Genomic DNA, 22836 nt, shown 5'->3' with positions numbered 1-22836 from the left:
TATTTCAAGCACAGAAAACACTAAACTAAATAGACAGTGGACATAGAAAGTCAAGCTAGAAAGCAGACAGATCGTTATAAGTATGTCTTATGAATTTTTCAATCAGTTCTGTTACCTAGACAGTCTAAGTCCGTCGATTGAAGTGTCATCAGGATTGAGACAACTGGGTCTGGCGTAAGTCAAGAACCAAGCAAGCGACTTAGACATATTACATATGCGTCTTCAATGTAAACATGACAAAGAAATACAGACAAACTTCTATGGGAATAGTGCCACTTTGGTGCAACATTTTTTTACCTTTTGTAGGACACAATTTAAGCGAACCTAGAATGCATTTTAAGAGCAACATTTGCTTTTATTCGATCCAGCATCCTATACCGTAACAGAACTACACCAGACACCATCTCCTTAACTGACCCAGTTGCTTCCAGAACTTACACTGACACCCATAGAACTTATACTGACTCGCCCAGAAATAACAATGACACCCCCAGAATTAACATCAATTCGCTCACACGTCTGAAACTTACTTTGAAGCCAACCGAAATACTAGTAAGGACCTCAAAGAACTAACACAGACACTGGCGCCAGATCAGAAAGAAAATGCCTCTGTACATGTTATACCCTACCCCTAGGTATTCTATAAGAACCATGGTCGTGAACGGGAAAATATACTAACCCATTTCAATCGCGTATTTCATATCTAAAACACGCAGTTCAGTAAATGTGTACTATTGATATTAAACAAGCGGTAATTTATCTTCCGTTGTGAACACAGACACCCCAAGAATATCTATATAAATGTTGATACTAGCTAGTGAAGTTCTGTTCCACTGATATAAAATGCTAAAAGTAAGGCATCCCGGAACCCACAGTGGAATAGGCAGTCTCATGCACCCCTCCGTTTCAATTGAAAAAGGCCAACTACGCCAATGTATGGCCAGCTACACCACTGCATGTATTCAATAATAATCCTCCACATAATGCCCGGTCTGTATTGTACATGTGTATAAATACAGTATAGCAATATATGTATAGAAAACAAACAATAGGCTATGATCAATGCATCAGTTATCATGGGCACTCGGGTGGAAATAACTGAAGTACAGTTAGGGACCAAAAGTTTTGTTCCACTTTTATTTTTTCCATTTCGTTTTATTAAAAAATGTCAATTAATAAAACTGATAATCTGTATGGTATAAGTTTATTTATTGTGTTAAAATACTTCATAGTAGACATACCTTAAATGCCAATGATTATTTTAACTAAAAATACACATTTTAAATTTTTCAAAAATATGACCCTTAGTTATAAACTGTTTGAATTTCAAGAAAACAAATATGAAATAAAACTATTTTTTGTGACAGTTTGATAGGAATATAACTTATTTATCAGTATTTGAAGCTATTATATAAAACTATCAACTACTGAGGTCAAGAAATAGCATTGAACTTAGGGCAAAATCCCTATCATAATGTCCGATGTCCTTTTAATCTGAACATCACTTATCTTTTCTTATCTGTGAAAATGTTTAAACAGTACCCTAAAATAAATACAAATCTGAAATATTGAAATTTGAACGACACTGCAAAAATCTGGTATAACTTAAAACTTCCTGGTATATAAAACATGGATAAAATGAAGACTGTCAATTACATTCCAACAATTCTGTTGGTTTTGGTGCTGATTATATTGTGTGTTGGAAATTCGGATATACTTTCAAGAACACTCTTCCACAGAATCCAGTATTTAGAAAGAAGAGGTACCAAAATTGTCATTTTCATATGTAAAGGGGGGTCGCAGTTAGGTGTCTGCGCAAAATGTTTTTTGATTTTCTCTATATTTTATGACAATATACCTACATGTACTAAGTTTCATTCACAAGTGTTACTGTTATCAGTTTTGACTTACTTTTATAGAAATTCACATTTAAAGTGGGTGGGGTAATTTGACATGTAACCAGCCAGGAACACAATCTCCGCCGCGTTTTTAAAAATGGTTCAAACTTTTTACCTGGAACGTTCGTGATAAAATAAGTATGCAATGGACATTTACACAACATGTTGCGTTTTAAATTGTCTTGAATACTTTTTTCAACACAGAGCCACAAAGTGGCCTAATCAAATTTACTGATTTTCAATGGACGAACTTCACCAAAAATCTAAAACATTTTTTATTACAGATATTTAGGTGTTATTTTCAGCAGATATTGTAAGCTAAATAAACATTAAAATGACAATATATCAGTACACTCTGATTAATATTGGAAGAGTGGTACACTCTCAAACTAGGGAAAAGTGGGTGGGGTAAATAAACATGCGAAGCTAAACATTCGAAGCAACACAACTATAGGAATAATAATTTTGCAGTTCAAGAAATGGCCTCAGATTATCTACTTCTACCCTAATTATGCCCGTATGAGTGGTGGGGGCATATAGATTTGGTCTTGTCCGTGCATCCGTGTGTCTGAGCGTCCGTCCGTCGCCCGAAGTTCTTGAAGCACCTAGCTCAAAAAGTATTTGATATAAATTGATGAAAAATTGCATGAGTTTTTATCGTGATATGTACTTGCGTACCTTTTATTTTTTGTCTGGCTCCGCCCCTTCTTTCCAGAATTATGGCCCCTGACATAGTCAAAAACACATATTTTCACCTTGTGACACGCCTAGCTCAGAAAGTATTTGATATAGAATGTGTCTGTAGGACACATGGTGTGCCCCCACTGGTACATTTGTCACAAATAAGGGGCAATAATTCAATGATTCATGTTTGCAGTTTTAAGGGGATATAGCCTCAACAAACATTTTATACAAAGGATTCATCATTCTAGGCCATATACCTCTTGAACTATGAGCATCACAAACAAAACATCCACTATTTTGGATATTTTAAGGGCAATAACTCTGTAATAAGCGCTAAGGTTCTCAAGAAGAATGCCAAGTGTGCAAGGTCACATCATAATCAAGACTCATGCAGTGCTTCATGAATTTACATCGAACTTTCTGAGCTAGGCACGTCATTAGGTAAAATGTGCATTTTGAACCATTTCAGAGGCCATAACTCTGGAAATAGGAGCCAGACGACAAATAGGAGGTTCACAAGTTCATTTCATGCAGACTCATGCATGGTTTCATCAATTTATATGTAATACTTTCTGACCTAGGCGCACAACAAGGTGAAAATGTGCATTTTTGACTATTTCAGGGGCCATAACTCTAGAAATAGGGGGCGGAGTCAGGCGAAAAATAGGAGATGCTCAAGTTCATATCACAATAATGATTCATGCAAGGTTTCATCAATTCATATGAAATACTTTTTGCGCTATCCACATCACAACGTGAAAATGTGCATTTTTGACTATTTCAGGGGCCAAAACTCTGGAAAAAGAATGTAGAGACCGTAGAAAAATAAAAGGTGCGCAAGTTCATACCATGGTTAAGATTCATGCAAGGTTTCATCAATCTATATCAAATACTTTCTGAGCTAGGCGTGTCACAAGGTAAAAATAGGTGTTTTTGACTATGTCAGGGGCCATAATTCTGGAAAGAAGGGGCGGAGCCAGACAAAAAATAAAAGGTACGCAAGTACATATCATGATAAAAACTCATGCAATTTTTCATCAATTTATATCAAATGCTTCTTGAGCTAGGTGCGTCAAGAACTTCGGGCGACGGACGGACGCTCAGACAAACGGATGCACGGACAAGACCAAATCTATATGCCCCCACCACTCATACGGGCATAATTAAGATAGAAGTAGATAATCTGAGGCTATTTCTTGAACTGCAAAATTATTATTCCTATAGTTGTGTTGCTTCGAATGTTTTGCTTCGCATGTTTATTTACCCCACCCACTTTTCCCTAGTTTGAGAGTGTACCACTCTTCCAATATTAATCAGAGTGTGCTGATATATTGTCATTTTAATGTTTATTTAGCTTACAATATCTGCTGAAAATAACACCTAAATATCTCAACTAATAAAAAATGTTTTAGATTTTTGGTGAAGTTCGTCCATTGAAAATCAGTAAATTTGATTAGGCCACTTTGTGACTCTGTGTTGAAAAAAGTATTCAAGACAAATTAAAACGCAACATGTTGTGTAAATGTCCATTGCATACTTATTTTATCACAAAAGTTCCAGGTAAAAAGTTTGAACCATTTTTAAAAACGCGGCGGAGATTGTGTTCCTGGCTGGTTACATGTCAAATTACCCCACCCACTTTAAATGTGAATTTCTATAAAAGTAAGTCAAAACTGATAACAGTAACACTTGTGAATGAAACTTAATACATGTAGGTATATTGTCATAAAATATAGAGAAAATCAAAAAACATTTTGCGCAGACACCTAACTGCGACCCCCCCTTTAGTCAATATTTTATCATTTAGTTCATGTATCCTATATTGTTTTGATAATTTGTAGTAACTGTTAATGAAGTACCCAAAGTTGAGTGACAGCCAAAATGACCTAGGACAGATAAAGTCTGTGGCCAGGCAGGACAGTTTCTTGTCTGGAAAGTAATATAATTGCTCCGTAGTACTCTGACCATTATGTTTTTCTCTTAAACTTTGGGCTGGCTACCCCAAACATAAGGACTGAAGTTAAGAAAAACTGTGGAAGTATGATAACTGACTGAATGTATTATATTTCTAAATTAGAAAGGATTGTTTGTGTTTTCGTAAACTGCAAAGTCAGCTTTTCAGAGTGTAGTCACTCAAGATGCCTGTATATATATTGCTGGTAACAATCACTGTCAAAAGCATGTATCTAATAAACTGCAATGAAATCATTTAATTTTGTATCATGCTTTACTGACAGGACGTACCATCATCCTACGAATATAAGACGCACATTTTTTACCGAGATTCTGGTCTCGAAGATCGATGCATCCTATATATGAGAATAGAAAAAGACCAAACATTTCCCCCGACTCAAACATTCAGAAAATCGATCTTTGTTTACACCGCGTACCTTTATATTGAAGAGAATTCAAGGGGAGTAAATACCAATGACTCCGGCATAGCTAATAGCCGGTATCGGGACCCGGCGTCTTAAATTACTTTTGTATAAAATGTAAAATTTAGAGCTCACGTAAAATCTTAAGATAAATAAATGCTGTTTTTCATTAAAATATATTTTATAACTCATTTCTGTAACTGATCATTAAGTTTTTAACAAGACGTGTGTAAAACTTTCCCGGCGTGTTTTCACACATTTTGCATTAAAATACTTGAAACTCCATATCAGGTAGCCCGGAAATCGATTATCTAGTCTTCAAACATAATTTTGATAGTTGTCTATAATCCTCTTGTTCATTGAGAAATTCACGCCCGAGGCATTACTTATCTTACACCTACTGTCACAATCTGCAAACAATTAACTGTTTAATCATACCCGGAGGCAATTGTAAACATGTTCGTGCGAGATTTTAGACTGATTCAATATGATCAAAGTCGCTGATCCGTAATGTTCAAAACAATTTGCAAACCAGTCTTAAAATTACGTCATTTTACCGCCACGTGCCAAAGTGTACTTTCATTTTCACTGGCCAGCGTCAATATTCATGGAGTGATCAGAGGATGCAGCAGTTTAGAGCTTACACAGAGTTTATGCTTTTCAATTTAAATACTTGCACAACATGCAAAACCATAGACAATGATTTAGCAAAAACCGGCAAGTTCGTAGAAACTATAGCGAATTTCGGACAAACATACATTCGGATAAGTGATAAGTGGGTATAAGCATTTTTCCAGAATTCTGCTGATATTTTTTCACTGCATCCTATACACGAGAGCGACCTATAATCAGCCAATTACGGTATGTCATAAAGCATTATGTAGCCTTAAAGACAAATTTAAACATTCAAATGTGATGGGTAGTTATAAAGATACTAGTAAGTCTTGTTAGCACTACATAATATTTATTATGGAACTGTTTTCTAAAATAAGATACAAGAAATAATTTCATCAAAATGACAGTTAGAGGACCTTTACCATATTTTTGTATAATGTTTCATATAATGTAATTACGGAGATTCTTCCTTGCAACCGCAAACAGATTTTTCTAGTATAAAAAGGGGTATAATTTCATCAATATAAAAGCAAGAGTTATGATACTTATATCATTCAATTGGTGTAACCATTCGAAGGTGTATGTGGAGTGTCATTTAGTTTTGATGAGTACAGACATAGATAAGAGCTTGCCGAGAATCCTTAACAAGGTTGCTGACACCAGTGCTGTATAGCAATTTCCCCAGAACTCTGGTCATAGTAAGATAAAAATTGGTCACTCTTGAAAATAGTTATTTCATAGTACAAAGGCAATCAGTATAAAAGGTTTGTGAATGTTGTTAAAAGATTAAGTACATTACTGTTTATTTTGCATTAAAATGCAATAATTAACAAGAGCTCATAGAACACGAAATGCCCCTTTGATGCATTCAGTAATTGCACAAGGAACAGAAATTATTTGGTCACTGTGCACTGGTTGTTTGACGTACTGGCCTCAAATAAATAATTATGGGTCAAGTACCAATCATATGTAAACTCTGTATCAAATGTGATCTTAGACCAAAGCATTCTCCAGTTATTTGGCAAAAAAGTTCTACTGTTCTGGGTCAATGTGATCTTGACCTTTGACCTACTGACCTCAAAAACAATAGGGGCCATCTGCTGGTCATGACCAACCTCCCCATCAACTTTCATGAACCTAGGCCCAAGTGTTCAGACATGATTTTGCAACCTAGCCAAAAAAGCTTAAAATTACGGCCGGGGGTCTGGGGGCCACTTAAGGCCCCCAGAAGCTCTTGGGTAAATGTTGAAAAATCCTGCATTCTAGGCTTCTCCTTGCACCTAATTTCAATTTCAAAACTCATGTTTTTTAAGTGGTTCTTTTTGTTATTTCATAAAAATTCACAAACCTGAAAGACTATAATTAGATCTCTTTATTTTTTCGCTGTCCCGATGCAACTTTTTTTGGAGATGTTGTTCGAGACTTTTCCAACCTCTGCCTGAATAGTTTATCTCTTTAGAGCATAACTCGCAGAATGCAAGGCCTCTAGTTCTAAGCTTGCGTATGTAATGCCCAATTAGTTCCCCGTCCACCTTTTTCTCTGTTCCATTCCCATTTCCAACCATTTCTTAATCCTTTATCCAAGGATTTTGTGTCAAAGTCCTGGTCAACAATGCGCGACGCCATTGTTTAACCCAGGTCTAATCTAAGATAAAACGGCCGCAATTATTGGACGATTGTGAATACTTCGACCAATCACAATGGTCGTAGCTTTAGAAGCGGAAGCTGTGCAATTCTAAGTGCCGAAATGTGGTGAAAGTACCGAAACGGATTCGAAAAAATCGGATTTTTCAGTGATCATAAAAAATCGGAAACGACCATAAAAAATCGGACTTTGAGGGAGTGAAAAGCGGATGCGGAAAAAAATCATGTCTGAGTGTTCTTAAGTTATCATCCAGAAACCGTTTAACTGTTCCAGGTCACTGTGACCTTGACCTTTGACCTACTTATCTCAAAATCAATAGGGGTCATCTGCTGATCATGATCAACATCCCTATTTAGTTTCGTGATCCTAGGCCCAAGTGTTCTTGAGTTATCATCCAGAAACCCTTTAACTATTCCCGGTCACTGTGACCTTGACCTTTGACCTACTGACCTCAAAATCAATAGGGGTCATCTGCTGGTCATGATCAACATCCCTATTAAGTTTCATGATCCTGGGCCTAAACATTCTAAAGATATATTCCAGAAATTGTTTAATTGTTCCAAGTCATCATGTCCTTAACCTTTGACTTACTGAATTTAAAATCTACAAGGGTCATCTGCTGGCCATGACCATCCTCCCTATTAACTTTCATGATCGTAGGTCCAAGCCTTCTTGAGTTATCACCTGAAAACCGTTTAACTGTTCCGGGTCACTGTGTCCTTGACCTTTGAATAACTAACCTCAAAATCAATAGGGGTCATCTGCTGGTCATGATCAACCTCTCTATCAACTTTCATGATCCTAGGCCCAAGGGTTCTTGAGTTATCATCCGGAAACCAATTGACATACTGACCGACCAACATCTGCAAAACAATATACCCCACCTTCTTCGAAGGGGGGAAAAAATATAATACAGGGCCCAATTTTATTTAAAAGTTGCAAATTTGACAGTTTACATCAAAACTTACTTTACTACCTACTGACTTATTACAAAAGCAAAGGACATTTTGTTCCTTACCAAAGCCAAAGTCAGGATCATTACCAATAAGAGAGATCAGAGTAGTATAACTCTGGTGGTCAAAATCATCTAATAAAATCATGCAAAAAATGAAATTCCAAAACAGGGCAAAACAAATTTTAATGATATATATTGAAGTGCTGTCTTAACTATGTATATAGTATAACATTGAATCTGCATAAACCTTACCACAGTGTTCCCACTTGTGTAAATATTGCGTATATCACGTAAAAAATAAAAATCAAGCTATATTTTTTACCTTGTGTGAGATCACGCGCGTATGAAAGTATTGGGGACAAATAGGTTCAGCTGTAATCCCACGATATGTCCTAACAAGGGTGCAGAATGTCACAATATACGCCCGTCACAGCAAATTTGTTTACACTAGCACCTGTATTTGCAAATGGAATTTTAATTTTCTAGTTGTTTACAATGTTGTTTTTTTTAGAAATTATTGTAATTCTTTTATTTTTCTAAGTCCACAAAAAAAATCCTTACCAGGTAGAGATACCTTAAAATACACCCAAAATTTGAAAGTTACATCAATGTTGTACCACAGAAAAGTGGTCTTGGTTTTTCCCTACGGTCAATTATAAAAAAGTTACAATGTAAGTTATTTATAGTAACAACTAAGGGAAGTTAATCTTTAAAGAGAAAAAAAAAAAAAAAAAAAAAAAATCGAAAAAAAAAAATTACAAGTCCACACAAAAATCCTTACCAGGTAGAGATAGCTCAAAATACACCTCAGAATTGGATGTAACATGCATGTTGTACTACAGAAAAGTGGTCTCGATTTTTCCCTACGACTTGTAATGAAAAAGTTACAATATAAGCTATTTATAGTAACAGCAAAGGGAAGTAATTCAAAAGGGACCAGTGCACGACACTCCGTCTCATGATGGTGTACAATTGTGCCAAGTTACATCAAAATCCCTCCATGCATGAAGAAGAAATGCTCCGGACAAAGTCATTCTTGTATCTGACCTTTGACCTTTAAGTGTGACCTTGACCTTAGACCGAGGGACCTGGTTCTTGCGCATGACACTCCGTCTCATGCTTGTGAACATTTGTGCCAAGTTGTATCAAAATCCCTCAATGCATGAAGAAGAAATGCTCCGGACAAAGTTTTCATTCTTGTATTCTTTGACCTCTAAGTGTGACCTTGACCTTACCCCTAGGGACCTGGTTCTTGCGCATGACACTCCGTCTCATGATGGTGAACAATTTTGCCAAGCTACATCAAAGTCCTTTCATGCATGAAGAAGATATGCTCCGGACAAAGTTTTCATTCTTGTATCCTTTGACCTCTAAGTGTGACCTTGACCTTAGACCTAGGAACCTGGTTCTTGCGCATGACACTCCCTCTCATTATGGTGAACAACTGTGCCAAGCTACATCAAAATCATTCCATGCATGAAGAAGATATGCTCCGGACAAAGTCATTCTTGAATTTTTCATTCTTGTATCCTTTGACCTCAAAGTGTGACCTTGACCTTAGACCTAGGGACCTGGTTTTTGCGCATGACACTCCGTCTCATGATGATGAACAATTGTGCCAACTTTCATCAAAATCCCTCTATACATGAAGAAGATATGCTCCGGACAAAGTCATTCTTGAATTTGACCTTTGACCTCTAAGTGTGACCTTGACCTTAGACCTAGGGACCTGGTTCTTGCGCATGACACTCCGTCTCATGATGGTGAACAAGTGTGCCAAATTTCATCAAAATCCCTCCATGCATGTAGAAGATATGCTCCGGACAAGGTCTGTGGACGCCGCCCGCCCGCCCGCCCGCCCAACCGCCCATCCGCCCGCCAGGGGCGTTCCCATAATACGTCCCGTTTTTCAAACGGGCGTATAAAAACAAGAGCTGTCACTAATGGTGACAAATGCCCCCGCAGCACCTTGACCTTTGACCTGGTGACCTTCACCTGGTGACCCCAAAGTCAGTAGGGGTTGTGTACTCAATAAGTACTATCAGCATGTGAAGTTTGAAGGTCCTGGGTGCAGTGGTTCGCGAGTAAAGTGCCTTCATGCAAAAAGTTAACATTGGCCCCTTTGACATTGACCTTTGACCTGTTGACCCCAAAGTCAGTAGGGGTCGTGTACTCAATAAGTACTATCAGCATGTGAAGTTTGAAGGTCCTAGGTGCAGTGGTTCACGAGTAAAGTGCCTTCATGCAAAAAGTTAACGTGTGACGAACAGACATGCAAAAAGTTAACATTGGCTTCTGTGACCTTGACCTTTGACCTGGTGGCCCCAAAGTCAGTAGGGGTCGTGAACTCAATAAGTACTATCAGCATGTGAAGTTTGAAGGTCCTGGGTGCAGTGGTTCGCGAGTAAAGTGCCTTCATGCAAAAAGTTAACGTTGTGACGAATGGATGGAAAGTTGAAAACTAATATGCCTCCCTTCGGGGGCATAATAAACCTTGGAAATACTACATTCCTGGCAAATCAATTGGCTTACTGCAGATGTTTTTTCAGTGATGTCATAAAAATGTAGACGGGTTCTATATTTTAACGCCCTGGGAAATGAATTAGCACTTTAAAATGGTAACCAGTCTAATCCTCCCATCTGCAAGAATGTCTACGAGTACTGACACTACTAGTGCTAAAGAAAAAGTAGCCGAAACGTTTCTGTATTGTCCGGAGTTTTCCTGGTTGCAAAGTAATGTCAGTATTGTCATGTAACAGCATATAATTATGTATGTTAACAATAATTATAAGGCATTAAAACACATTGTAGTAACCTTTTGAACCACAATCATGTTTGTTGTTTATCTGTAACTTTAGTATGGTAATTTTTATTTTATAATTTTCATACCCTCGATAACTGAGATTTACCCCCAGCTACTGTGTCCAACAGGTAAATTTACCCTTGAAAAAAAAACTAAGTGGGAACATTGCTTAGTGTTAAATGGGAGAACATATTCTTTGTTGGAAAGACACAAATCATAAGATCGAAAAGAAGTAATACTATTCATTTTAACAAATTTTAGAAATGGAACAACAAGTTCGAATTGAACTTCTTGAAAAACAAGTTCTGGACTCCATGGACAAGCTTAACCGCCTCTGGTCATCTAATGATGAATTGCAACAACAAAGTGCTAATCAAGCTGTAAAACTGCAAGGCAAAGAGGATACTATAGCTAAACTTAAACAGGACTTTGCAGATGAAATTGATGCAATTAAAAGGAAAACCAATAAACAGGCTGACAGAATCAAACAACTGAATGCCTTCTTTGCCAATCCAGAAGATGGTTCCAGATTATCTGAACATATTTCGTATGATGCAAATGAAAATAAAGATAATGTAGACTATGAACCAGACCAAGAAAATCTTGATGAAGCAAAATCAGACACTCTGAATACAACAGTTGGAGAATCATTACATAGAACAATTAATGGACAAATGAAAACAGTACAGTATGGTAAGCATGTATAACTATATTTTTTTCATTAATAATCAATCTCTAATTACAGTTAAACCTGTCAGTGTTCACCTGTATTTATCAGTCACTTGCATTAAGTAGCTGGTCAGATAACTTTCAAAATTGACTTTTTAATTTGTATCTCAACTTGCGAAACTGTTGAGAACATGCTCCTTCTCCACACATGGGACATGCATCTGGGTAGATCCAAAGACCTTTAATCCAGCTGGATGGCTTTTTCACATGAAGAATTCTACACGTGTGACATGCAAGTGGTTTCAAGTCAGCTACTGCCACCACTTGACAACGAAAGTCCTTAGGCATCCTTTTTAACCCTTATCCTGCTAAATTTCTATAACGAACTTTAGTGATGGGCCGACAATCCGCGACAATCGAATAATCGTCGGCATTGCATTCATGAGCGCGATCGCCGACTTCACTTTTCCCTGACTGATTAATTACTTGGCACCCTAAACGGATAATTTAGTTGTTTCTGACCATTTTCTTTCTGGTATTTACGGTTCTTTGGGACAATTACGCCAAGGGAAACTACTCTACGTAAAAATGGCTCCCTCCAAGTCTCGAAAGAAATTGAGATCACCTGTGATCACCCAGATTTTGGAAGGTATATGGCTTTTACAAAATCAAGCCGGGAAAACTATCAACCTAAACTGTTGACATTAGTATGGCAGTATGCGTAGAATGCCGAAAAACTTAGGCAAGCATATTAGCAAAGTTATTTCCAATTTTTGATTTTGTGGGATTGAAATCATTCCAGTTGTTAACTAAGAACTAGATCTAATAAATCGTTAATACTTTTTTGCTCCAAATAATTTTAATTTAATAACACAATATCACTAGGTAGGTCCCTGTTGAAATAAAGACGAGTACCTGATTTGAAGTTTACTATCTTCACAAATATTTTACTTTTATGCTGTTAACTTACCCGTGTTTATGGATACAATAGAATTAGAATATTTGATGTCTGTGTGGTTCATTTCTTAAGTAATGACATAAAACATACTCTGTGAGGTGAACTTATAAATATGCAACTAGACTAACCGATTATCCGATTATATCCGATTAATCGAATTGGTTGGCTTGTCCGATTATGCCGATTAATCGATTGGCAAATCTAATCGATTTGCCCATCACTAACGAACTTGTTCATCTTCCAATCTGGACAGTACCATTAACTGTTAAAAGAAGTACTTACCAAAAAGTTACTGGGTGAATAGCGAACAGTGTAGATCAAGATCAGACTGCATGTGCAGGCTGATCATGATCACACTGGTCGCAAAGGCAGAACCAATCGTGTCCAGCATGGTAAGGGTTAACTTAAATTTTTCAACAGCATTTCAATAAAGTAGTGGGAACAACCATGAGTTATATAGCCAAACTTTTAATAATCGAGTTACAATACCAACTTTTAATATGCAAAGAAAATCAGCTTTTTTAATGCTATTCCATTTGATTATAATTCTTATTATCCGCACTTTTACAGCAACGAAGCAGCACAAGCCAACACCACCAGCAACAAATACTGTGGCGTTCCATGCAAGACAAATGCAAGACTCTGTGAAATATCCTAACATCCATGACGTTATTAAGTTTGAAAACGTTACACTAAACCAAGGACATGGCTACCACTCCAGGCAAGGGTTATTTATCGCCCCTCAAGCAGGACTATATCTGTTTTCTGTTTCAATCAATGCTGACAGTGAAAGTAAATATGACATCTGGGCTTCTGTCATGAAAAATGGAAATGCACTGGCAAGAATTCAATGTCTTGGTTCTGAGAAGGAATTTTTTGATGATCAAAGTTCTGTTACTATGGTAACATGGATGGAGTTTGCAGATGAAGTCTGGACTGAAGTCTACTCACCAGGAAATGTTTCTACATTGGGAAATGGATTCTCTAGTTTTACTGGCATTCTTGTACATTAACAATTAGCCTGCTAAATTTCTAAAATGGACTGGTCCATCATTCAATTTGGGCAATACCATTTATTATTCGAAGGGGTATTCACTGAAAATTTACCGACTGAATAGCGAACAGTGCAGACCATGATCAGCCTGCACGGATTTGCAGGCTGATCTTGGTCTGCACTGATCGCAAAGGCAGAATCGCTTGCCTCCAGCAGGCTAAAGGTTAACATGGTCAATATTTGCTAATTTTTCTTGAAAATGCAAAATTTTCCCTCAAGGAAAACTGGAAATGACTACCGGTACTCTGTGTTACATATGTAAAAAAAGTCTAAATTATAGCTCATACTGTTGATAAAATATTGTTTAGATTATTCTTAATATATGATGTGATAGTTGTGTTTGGGGTTTCGTTTAACTGCAGACTATATTCAAAAAATAGATCATAGTCACTGCTCATTTCTTTGTTTAACTTTTGTGTCTATAGAGGTATAACCGCTTAACAAAAATTTAAAGGAAATCATTTTCTCGTCTGCTTTTCAGACTATTTTTCTTATATGTAACATAACATCATTATATATGAGCCGTGCCATGAGAAAACCAACATAGTGGGTTTGCGACCAGCAAGGATCCAGACCAGCCTGCGCATCCGCGCAGTCTGGTCAGGATCCATGCTGTTCGCTTTCAAAGCCTATTGCAATTAGAGAAACTGTTAGCGAATAGCATGGATCCTGACCAGTCTGCGCGGATGCGCAGGCTGGTCTGGATCCAGGCTGGTCGCAAACCCACTATGTTGGTTTTCTCATGGTGCAGCTCATATATTTGAAATGATAATCTGATCTAGTTTTTGAGAAATATGATTAAACCAAAAGTGGGCATTTTTAAATGAACTGAGTGTATTAAAATCTTCAATACTAAAACAGTTTGAATATCTATAGAATAAAAATTCATTTCCTATTCTGGACCAGAACCTCTAAATTAACTGACTGTATTCTCTGCCAATGATTATATCATGGACTACACTACAGGTCATTTTCGTGATATCTTAATCCTGAAAGATCTCACATCACCATTACCAATTTCATACGAAAATGCCATTTTCAAGTTGCAAGAATTTAAAGATTGCATTTACTTATATTGACAACATATAAATTTTGTTGCGAGATATCTTTACAAAATATAAACACAATACGTTGGTTTGAGCATGATAACCTGTCCGCTAAACTATTTCACAATTACACATTAGATTTTCACAATCCATTATGAACATTTGAAAAAATAATAAGCTTAAATCAAATTCTACATTTATTGGAAAATAAAATTAAGGATAAAATTTAACAAGTGTTCTTGAGTTATCATATGGAAACAGATTGGTCTACATACCGACCGACCAACCGACAGACCGACCGGCCGACCGACAGACATCTGCAAAACAATATACCCCTCCTTCTTCGAAAGGGGGCATAAAAATTGTCTTTATGAAATGCACTGGGGTGAAGATCACACATGGAATCCACTGAGCCTCAGAAAGTTGAAGCCATTTTTGAGAGAAACTGCCAAATTGAACCTGAATTGCTGAAATTTGGCCACATTTTAATAAATTTCTTGTAGCAACTTTCAAAAATCTGTAGCCAGTTCTTTGAATTTGTAGCATTTGCTACATTGGCGAATGGCAGAGGAGGCCCTGATCACATCTGCTTTATTTATACAAGCACAAGTTTCTAAGCAAGAAGTCTGAGGCATTCAAGTTAGTTTCAAAAACTGACAGAACTTAGTTGTCTATGAAATCACTTCAGAATGTTGTGCTCTGATAAAACAAGAGGGCCATGAAGGCCCTATATCGCTCACCTGACCTATTTGACCTAAAGATCATCAAGATTAACATTCTGACCAAGTTTCATTAAGATATGGTCATAAATGTGGCCTCTAAAGTGTTAAATAGCTATTCGTTTGATTTGACCCTGTGACCTAGTTTTTGACCCCACATGACCCAGATTCAAACTTGACCTAAAGATCACCAAGATTAACATTCTGACTAAGTTTCATGAAGATACAGTCATAAATGTGGCCACTAGAGTGTTAACAAGCTTTTCCTTTGAATTGACCTAGTGACCTCGTTTTTGACCCCACCTGACCCAGATTTGAACTTGACCTATAGATAATCAAGCTTAACATTCTGACCAAGTTTCATTAAGATATGGTCATAAATATGGCCTCTACTGTGTAAACTAGCTTTTCCTTTGATTTGACCCTGTGACCTAGTTTTTGACTCCACATGACCCAGATTCGAACCTGACCTTGAGATAATCAAGATTAACATTCTGACTAAGTTTCATGAAGATACAGTCTTAAATGTGGCCTCTAGAGTGTTAACAAGCTTTTCCTTTGAAATGACCTAGTTACCTAGCTTTTGATCCCACCTGACCCAGATTTAAATTTGACCTATAGATCATCAAGATTAACATTCTGACCAAGTTTCATGAAGATAAAATCTTAAATGTGGCCTCTACAGTGTTAACAAGTTTTTCCTTTGATTTGACCTGGTGACCTAGTTTTTGACCCCGGATGACCCAATATCAAACTCGTCCAAGATTTTATTGAGGGTAACATTCTGACCAAGTTTCATTAAGATTGGTCCAAATATGTGACCTCTAGAGTGTTAACAAGCTTTTCCTTTGATTTGACCTGGTGACCTAGTTTTTGAACCCAGATGACCCAATATCTAACACGTCCAAGATATTATTGAGGGTAACATTCTGACCAAGTTTCATTAAGATTGGGCCAAAATTGTGACCCCTAGAGTGTTAACAAGCTTTTCTTTTGATTTGACCTGGTGACCTAGTTTTTGACCCCAGATGACCCAATATCGAACTTATCCAGGATTTTATTGAGGGCAACATTCTGACCAAGTTTCATTAAGACTGGGTAAAAATTGTGACCTCTAGAGTGTTAACAGTCAAATTGTTGACGACGACGGACAACGGACACAGGGCGATCACAAAAGCTCACCTTGAGCACTTTGTGCTCAGGTGAGCTAAAAAAACTTATCCACTAAAATATGAGATATCAATGCATTTCAAATCTTGAATGAAAATATAAATGAGAATATTATTTGTTTGTTGAAACTTTGGTTTCTTAATTGATTCAACAAAGAAAATCATGAAAATTAGTTACCCATGAATACATTATAATGGTTTCACTGTTAAGTGAACTAAACCAGACATTTCAAATGTAATCTTACCACATTTCTTTGTAGCTTTTTTGATTTTTTTCATATCACTACCAGTCTTGTCAATGTACTGTATCCTAAAACCTATACCATCGGACAGGCGCTGGAACTCACGGAATGTCTGTTGAATACAACAAAAATATATCAGAGGCTCTGCGTACAAAAGGACCATTTTGCAGAAAGATATTTTTTGTTGGGTATAAAGTAACACAGACACAATTAAGGTCACATCTTGACTCTTCCAGCTTTTGACAGCAGAGGAAGACCCCAAGTGCATCTCTAGGCATTGTAGGCATACGTGGCACCTGTGCAGAATAACCCACCTTCCAAAGGTCTCTAATGCTTTAAATTTTATCCTAAAAATTCCAAAAAAAGATGTTGTACGTAATTATATGGTTAGAAAATAAAAGCGCTACTTTTAATATTGCACACAAACTTTTGTTTTGTTTATTTTGGGTTTAATGCCATTTTTCTACAGTATTTCTGACAGTTACATAATGGTGGGTAGTTAACCTAACCAGTGTTCATGGATTCTGTACCAGTACAAACCTGTTTTCTGCAAGTAACTGCCAACTTCCCCATATGAATCAGAGGTGGAGGATGAATGATTTAAGACACAATGTCTTTTATCAAATTGTCACCGAGAACATACAGCCCGCCCAAGGATCGAACTCACAACCCAGCGATCCGTAGATTGGCACTCTCCCTATTGAGCTAAGCAGGCGAGTTACATGAACTTTTATAATTAGAGCCATAAAGGGAAGTAATATCAAACAACAGATTAAAACATTCAAGTATATTCAGCAATACTCAAACCTTTGGCAAATGTTAAAGAAAGTAATTATCAGAAATAGGATTTAACAAGAAGCTAATGTATTCTAAGTTCATAACGGAAAATGTGGCAGCCACATTTTAAACAAAGGCATTATGAGCCTTTAAGGGCCCACTTGAGCAAAATATCTGGTCTTATTCTTCACAGTTTTCAGCATACTTGAGGGTAGTTTCAAAGATTTCATGTATCTTTGGTGCTGTGCAGGATAGGGTTTGCAAAGATTTTTGCATGTCATAAGGAATGCTCATATGGATTGATCTTTATATGCCAAATTTTAACTGTTTGTAAATCTTTGTTACTTCCCTGACATTATCATTTCATCAAGATCATAAAATATCCATGCTTTTAGCAAGTTTGAATGTGATTTTGACTGAAACAAGTCAAGAATTTATCTGACAGCTGTAGCAAGTCTCAACAGTTCTGTAGCTACTATATTATGACACTGTGTTAAAGATTTTGAAGAACAAGAATGATGTACAAATGGTAAGACTCATCCCAAGGGGGTTAACTCCAATAAAAAATACTGACATGGAAGTCTTAACAATATGCACTTGCTAAGTTTCATTAAAACTGGATGGAAACTGTTGGGAGACGAGAACAGCGGGTATAGATGTAAACATTTCTAAGTCCAAAAAAGGGGCATAACCCTACCCCACCCCCAAAAAAAGACCAGAAAATTAAATTCTTAAAATATATGCATATAAAATGTGACATAGACATAGTTTCATTTGAACTGAATGGAAACTGAAGGTGAAGTTGAGAACAGAAGGCATAGAAAAAAAAGAAAATACTGATTAAACAATATTCTCAAAATATAAAATATCAAAAAAAGCAAACCTGTTTTGCTAATTCTCTCGTTGGTGCAAGAACAAGTCCTCGTATCCCCTCATTTCTTGGTTCCCGCAGATGATGCAATATGGGTATAATGAATGCAGCAGTTTTACCAGAACCAGTTGGGGCACAAGCCATCAACTCTCTCCTCTAGAAAAGCATGGCAATTATGAAATAAACTGATACAGACAGTGAATACTGATAAAATCCCCCCTACAAAAGTTAACCAAGGTTAACAAATCCAAAGTGGACAAAAGACAAACACACACTGGATATTCTGTTCTCCTTGGTCAAATTTAACAGGGGGGATTTTGTCCATATTCTAACTGTAGCAGGATAAGTGAAAATTCTAGGAAGCTCATCATGCAGGACTAGTTGCTTCCAAGAACTTGTTGAGCCCTTGTATAAGAGACAGAGACTAGATTAACTAGACTGTGTCCATAGGGCAAGGATACCCCCCACATACTGTGCCATCCTCTAAATAGCAAAGTTTGTAATACAGACCATCTTCACATGAGGGATGATCGACTAAAGTTTGAAGCAAATTGTATTCAGACAAGGCTGTGCATCTGAGCAACTTTGAATCCATTCCTTCAAAAAGTGTATGAGGAGTTGAACACAAGATTTTTCTTATTCTATATAGCAAAACTATCTAAGAGCCATAACTCCAATAAAAATAATCACAAAAAAATCCTTCCTTCATCTACACATCTAGCTTGTTCATGTGAAAATTTGAGACAAATCAGGCTAATAGTGTGGGAGGAGTTGGACACACAAGATTTTGGAAAGTACGGACGGACGTATGTAGGTACGTTGGACAGCAGCAATGCTATATACCCCCACACATAAATGTGTGGTAGCATAATTAAAGTTAAATGTCATCATAACATCTCTTGATGCCCTCATGACTATAAATGTCTGTGTTTCCAGATTTTTTACAACTGAAACATTGTTGTCATTTGCTTATTAATTTAAACTTCTCAACAGAAAACGATGTGAAGGTTTAATGCCAGTTGTTGTAACAGTTTTTGTCCTGGCTAAGAAACAAACTCACTACCACAATCCCTATCCACATTGCCGTGAGTGAGAGGGGAACACCTCTTAATTGACAAAACTTTTGTAAACTTTAAAAGTTACTTTTATTTGTTATGTACAATGTAATTTAAAATACAAACTACAAATATAGCAATTTTTTTGCGAGTTCTAGGCTCTTTTTTTTTTTTTAATCCTATATATTCTGTAGGAATGTAGAAAAATTCTCTAAAACGTTACTAGACAGAGCTAAAAACGTTACTAGACAGAAATATATTGTAAGAGAAGAAATTCTGCTATATTTTAGATTATACTCATAAGACAATAAATATTAGATTTTTTATCTTCACATACATTTTTATTAGTTTTAAAATTTTGAAGTGTTTATGCCCCATTAAGATCAAACACACCTTAAGATCAAACAGTTCTTCCGAGATAAGAAATTCTAAAGTAATAAAATACTAACATGTAACATGACTGGTATAGCCTGAATCTGTATAGGCGTAGGTGATTTATATCCCACAGCTTCAATATTCTGTATCAGACGAGAATGAATATTGTATTTGGCTTTCAGCTCCTCAAACGTCTCCACAGGCTCAGGGATATCTGTGCCATATGCATGAACACGGTTTATGTTTCGTACATGATTTATCTGTAAATAAAAACACAAATTATCAAGATATCCTCTTAACCATTCTTACGAGTATGTAAATTATGATATTATTGTTATTTCATTCCCCAGTATGGTGGAGAGACTAAGAATATGATTAAGTGTTTTGAATGAGGGTCAGTTCACAAGACAAACTAAGGTCTTAAGGTATCCGGTCTGCAAATAAGCAAGTTCCATATTACAGTGCTATTAAATTATATCAAATATTGATGCCTGGTAAGCTCATATAATTCTGGTATCATTTGAAGGTGTATTGTCTACTGAAAAGTAAAATATAAAATTACATGAATAAATATGTTATAGAATTCTTATTTGTTTTACTTTATAGCTTTCAATGCTACTTCAACAGAAACCCAGTTATTACAGTGTAAGATTTATCATTCCAAAGTAAAAAAACAAGACTGTAGTGATTCGCGTATACCGTATAATGGGTATTTTTTACCTGCTGCTAGTTTTTACTATTTTATACTACCAAATATTAGATTCGTAAATATTGGCCTCTTATAAATTTGCCGTGTAAAGTCAAGTAAACCTCTAGACCTTCTGATTTCGTAAATTCTAAAATCGTATTAAATGAAATTAATATGTGTTTTTACTCCAAATCCGTAAACTTTTATAGCAGTAAAAATAACCCATTATACGGTATTATTATGGTCATCTTCTTTACTAATTCTTGTTCAGCAGACAAAAAGTATGAAGGAAGAGTTATATACATCTTGTCACACATATGAACAATGTATGAGCAAGTAAAGCAGTTTTAGGTGATGGGGTTAAGGTCTGTTGGAAGGGGAAAATTGTGACAAATGAAGAAGGATGGGAATGAATCCAAACTTCTGTCCCAAAAGATGTTGAATACATCACCTGTTCCTGTTTTAATTCAGCCAACTTTTTTGCTTTGTCAACATTCTTTCTCTTCTGTTTTCTTCTCTTTCTCTCTTCCTGCCAGTTGTTTCCTTCCTCATCACCCTTTGACCTTATATTACCAAGTAATTGTAGTTCAACCTCATCTTCAGAACTGGAACCAGACTTAGAATCTTCATCAGTGTCGCTGGAAGTCTGAGAGGACCCTGAATCAGATTCACTAGAGTCTTGATCAGAGTCAGGCTCATCATTCTTTATGTTTTCTGAAGGGAAGGATACCATAATATTATTACGAATTTTTAAATACAGATTTCTTTAGTTTCCTGTTATAAAAAATTTATATTATATTTTCTAAAGTTCCGTAAAAAGCTGCATCTTTAATAATATGTGATCTGCTTTGAACTTTTTTCTGAAAAGGGTTTTAACTTGTATAACATGTATAAAATATTGCTTATATGTATCTGACAACCTGTTTGGCAAGTGGAGTAGTAGTGGTTAATATGTCTCTCAGTACAGAACTCCACTTGGAATATGCTTTTGTCTACATATATGGCAACTTAAAGATTTTTTGCCTTGGCATGAACTACAGGGAGTTTTCTGTAAGTTTCAAGACGATGTGATAGGCAGCAACATAAGGTAATTTTATACCTTTTTAAAAAGTCAATTTTCAGTTTTTAAAAATATCTGCAAGACGTCTATTTATTTGATCTTAATTTCATTTAAATTTAATGCAAACAAAACTTATACAGACCTTGATCATTTATCTTCTCTGTAGAATGCTCTGTCACATTTTGTACTGGCAGTTGCACTTTGGACTTCACTAACTGCAACAAAAAACACAAAAAAACCTGATGTCAACATTATATGACACATGCCCCTGCTTGATAGAATAAAACAAGTGAATGAAGTATTGCCATGCAATACAAAGTCCCCTACTGGAAGGCACCTAATTTTCTCTACTGCAGTATAACATAATGAACTGATATCTGTCAATGATGTATAAACAATATTGTACTATACATACAATATGTTATAACAAAACACTTGGATTAAAATTTGCATAATGGACTTTTTTCGCCGATTATAAAAAAGTTATCATATCAGTTGTTTATAGTAACAATAAAGGGAAATTAATGCTAAAAAAAAATTAAAAAAAAAAAAAAAAAAAAAAAAAATCTATATAATATAAGTCCACAAGAAACTCTTGACCAGGTAGAGATAGGTCAAAATACACCTAAAAAATGGATGTAACATGCATGTTGTACCACATAAAAGTGGTCTCGATTTTTCCCTACAGCCAGTAATAAAAATGTTACAATATAAGCTATTTATAGTAAGAACAAAGGGAGGTAATTCTAAAAACAATGCTGCCTCATTGTGGTGAACATTTGTGCCAAGTTACATCAAAATGCCTCCATGCATGAAGAAGAAATCTCCGGACAAAGTCATTCTTAAATTTGACCTTTGATCTCCAAGTGTGACCTTGACCTTTAAGCTAGGGTTCTGGGTTTTGCGCATGACATGTCGTCTCATCATGGGGTAGATTTATGCCAAAAGTAATATTGTAATACCTTGATGCATGACAGAGTCCTGGACCGGACAGGAAAAAAGCCCTGTTGACCTTTGACCTCCAATTGTGACCTTGACCTTTGAGCTAGGGGTCCGGATTTTGGGCATGACATGTCGTCTCATCATGGAGAACATTTGTGCCAAGTAATATTAAAATCCCTTCATGGATGGCAGAGTTATGGACCTGACAGGAAAAAAGCCCTGTTGACCTTTGACCT

General features: G+C 36.3%; 2 protein-coding genes across 3 annotated transcripts in view; one reads left to right on the top strand and one right to left on the bottom strand.

The window, feature by feature from the left end:
- Nucleotides 1–22836, bottom strand: part of LOC123532423 (probable ATP-dependent RNA helicase DDX52) — a 69741-nt gene that overhangs the window by 28783 nt on the left and 18122 nt on the right. For both annotated transcript variants that reach the window (XM_053552388.1, XM_053552396.1), the window contains exons 2-6: nucleotides 21801–21873; nucleotides 21050–21312; nucleotides 19985–20170; nucleotides 18493–18636; nucleotides 16836–16944 (exon numbers count right to left, since the gene is read on the bottom strand). In XM_053552388.1, the coding sequence (XP_053408363.1) occupies nucleotides 16836–16944; nucleotides 18493–18636; nucleotides 19985–20170; nucleotides 21050–21312; nucleotides 21801–21873 (775 nt within the window). The remainder of the gene's footprint in view (nucleotides 1–16835; nucleotides 16945–18492; nucleotides 18637–19984; nucleotides 20171–21049; nucleotides 21313–21800; nucleotides 21874–22836) is intronic.
- LOC123532446 (uncharacterized) lies at nucleotides 788–14053 on the top strand. The gene is made up of 3 exons (XM_045313884.2): nucleotides 788–1762; nucleotides 11237–11668; nucleotides 13173–14053. Exons 1-3 carry the CDS (start codon nucleotides 1630–1632, stop codon nucleotides 13613–13615), a joined length of 1008 nt encoding a protein of 335 aa, XP_045169819.2. The 5' UTR covers nucleotides 788–1629; the 3' UTR covers nucleotides 13616–14053.

This window comes from Mercenaria mercenaria, chromosome 1, assembly GCF_021730395.1.
Source record: "Mercenaria mercenaria strain notata chromosome 1, MADL_Memer_1, whole genome shotgun sequence".
NCBI lineage: Eukaryota > Metazoa > Mollusca > Bivalvia > Venerida > Veneridae > Mercenaria > Mercenaria mercenaria.
The sequence above is the reverse complement of the archived record's forward strand: the minus strand, read 5'-3'. Positions and strand labels throughout refer to the sequence as shown.

Coding starts and splice junctions, on each gene's coding strand:
- LOC123532446 (XM_045313884.2), top strand. CDS start 1,630: ATGGATAAAATGAAGACTGTCAATTACATTCCAACAATTCTGTTGGTT. Junction 1,763..11,236: donor CCAGTATTTAGAAAGAAGAG/GTACCAAAATTG, acceptor AACAAATTTTAG/AAATGGAACAACAAGTTCGA. Junction 11,669..13,172: donor AATGAAAACAGTACAGTATG/GTAAGCATGTAT, acceptor GCACTTTTACAG/CAACGAAGCAGCACAAGCCA.